This window comes from Cariama cristata, unplaced genomic scaffold (assembly GCF_000690535.1).
Source record: "Cariama cristata isolate BGI_N322 unplaced genomic scaffold, ASM69053v1 scaffold28900, whole genome shotgun sequence".
Lineage (NCBI taxonomy): Eukaryota > Metazoa > Chordata > Aves > Cariamiformes > Cariamidae > Cariama > Cariama cristata.
The window spans coordinates 276-2,320 of NW_009593591.1; the positions used below are offsets into that span (position 1 = coordinate 276).

Consider the following 2,045-nt stretch of genomic DNA (forward strand, 5'->3'; position numbering starts at 1 on the left):
CTCTGCCGTCCTCCGAGCCCGGTGCTGGCGGAGACCCACAGGCACGCTCCCGGTGACCGACGGCCCGCGAGAGGCGGAGAGCCGTCCCCAAATTCTGGCTGCGATTGTCCGTGTGGTCAGGTTTTGGTTTATTTTATACTTTTTTTTAACCCCACACGTGCTCGGTCTCCTAAGGAGAGAGCAGCCAGCAGTACCGATGGTTTCCATTAACCGAAAGCCCTGCCAGCGTACCATAGCCCTCGGGGATCGCTGCGAGCGTTCAGGGCGCAGCCGGCGTCTCCCATGATTTCGAGGAAAAATAAAAAAGCGTGTTTTATCTCGGCGGGAACCGGCTGTAAATCCCTCGACAAACCGATGCCCGCTTCTCCCGCAGGACCTGCCGGCGCAAGACCCAGCATCGGGCAGCAGAACGAAGTGCGCGTTCTCCGGCTCTGCACCGTCAACAGCGTGGAGGAGAAGATCCTTGCCGCCGCCAAATACAAGCTGAATGTTGATCAGAAGGTTATCCAAGCCGGCATGTTTGACCAGAAATCCTCGAGCCACGAACGAAGAGCCTTCCTCCAGGCTATCTTGGAGCACGAGGAGCAGGACGAGGTAAGGGGCAGCGCAGGCAGCTTCCTCCTACTCCAGAGCGCGGATGGCGAACGTGTGGCTGGCTTTTGCTCCACGGCTCTGTGCGTCCTCGAGGCCAAGGGCGTGGGGGCTAGAAGGAGGAGGAAAAAAAAAAAAAAAAGAGAAATAGGAGCATGAACACTTGTTTCTATTTGAAGTGAATTTTTTTAGCGTCGGCTTTTTAATTTAGTGCTGGTGAAAGGTGCTGGATTGACAACACTGGAGGCTGAAGCCCTCTATTTATCCACAGAACAGATACAGCGCGGGCAGCGGCAGTGGCAGTGCAAGCTTCCCCCACACTGCCTCAACCCTGTGCCTGAACGCTGAGTTGGAGGAACCACCTCTAAAGGTGAGAGGGGTTGTTCAGTCTCCACGCCCATTCAATCCTCGGCCTTGCTGCTGAGACTGCCAACGCACGTGCCAGCTCTTGGACGGTGATCTTTGCACCGTGGATAACCTGTCCGCTAGAAACTGGACTGAGGCCACCCAAAAATGATAAAAAAAAAAAAAAATAAAAACACATCTTTCACGGGCAACCGAACAAGCGTCGGATGGTAACGATGTTCGGTGCTGTGCTCCGAGCGGACGAACTGCCGCCCCGCCTTCTCTCGCCATTGAATCGGGGATTTAAAAATCTTTGCAGGAAGAAGACGAAGTTCCCGACGACGAAACGGTCAACCAGATGATTGCGCGGCACGAAGAGGAGTTTGACCTTTTCATGGTGAGCATGGCACAGGCTGCGGTGGAGGAGTGGTGCCCGCTGTTCTTCCGAGTAGCAGCTAAAACGGTCTCTCTAACAGAAATCAGCTGAGAGTGCTTAACGAAGCCGTGACTCGTTCAACAGGTAAAACAAAACAGTAGAGCAGGGGCTCAAAGTCAGGACCCTTCTGGCTCCGGTAAGGGATGAGCTCGAGGGGGGGCCGAGCCTCAGGCTCCGCTCCGGAGGAGATGGGGCCGGGATGGCGCATGCCCGTCCGCCGGGACCCCTGTCCCTGGGCAAAAAAGCCGTTTCCTCACCCGAAATAGCTCCGGCCTGAGAAAACTGTCGGAGGTGGGACAAGGAAGGAGCGTTTAAACTGGAGGGAAGGCTCGCCGTAACGGCTCCGAGCCTCGTTTGAGGCCTCGAGGTCTCGCTTTTTTGGCAAACGAGGACGGGGCGTTTGCGCGAAACCGGGTGTCTCTCGCCCAGAGCTCGCGTCTGCCCAAAATCGCAGCCCCCTCGGCTCTGCCGGCGCATGTGTAACTTCCATGCCCGCCGCGGCAGCCTGCGGTCCCCAAAGGGCTTTGGTAACAGCAGACTTGCCCGGAGAAGGCTGGTGGAGCGAGGAGAGCTCCCCGGTGCCGGCGGAGCGGTTGGCTTAATGAGGTCCGACCTCCCGCCGCTGCGGCTCTGCCTCCCGGCGCCCGTGCCGCGCTTTCTCCCCGTTTGTGGC

At 57.6% G+C, this 2,045-nt stretch overlaps 1 protein-coding gene across 1 annotated transcript in view; it reads left to right on the top strand.

Moving 5' to 3' along the window:
- Positions 1-373: 373 nt before the first annotated feature.
- The window catches only part of LOC104157547 (transcription activator BRG1-like), a gene marked incomplete at both ends in the record, with an annotated part of 2,187 nt that continues 515 nt past the window's right edge, over positions 374-2,045 (top strand). Inside the window, 2 exons of the mRNA XM_009694927.1 lie at positions 374-594; positions 1,256-1,333. Of these exons, the coding sequence (XP_009693229.1) occupies positions 374-594; positions 1,256-1,333 (299 nt within the window). The remainder of the gene's footprint in view (positions 595-1,255; positions 1,334-2,045) is intronic.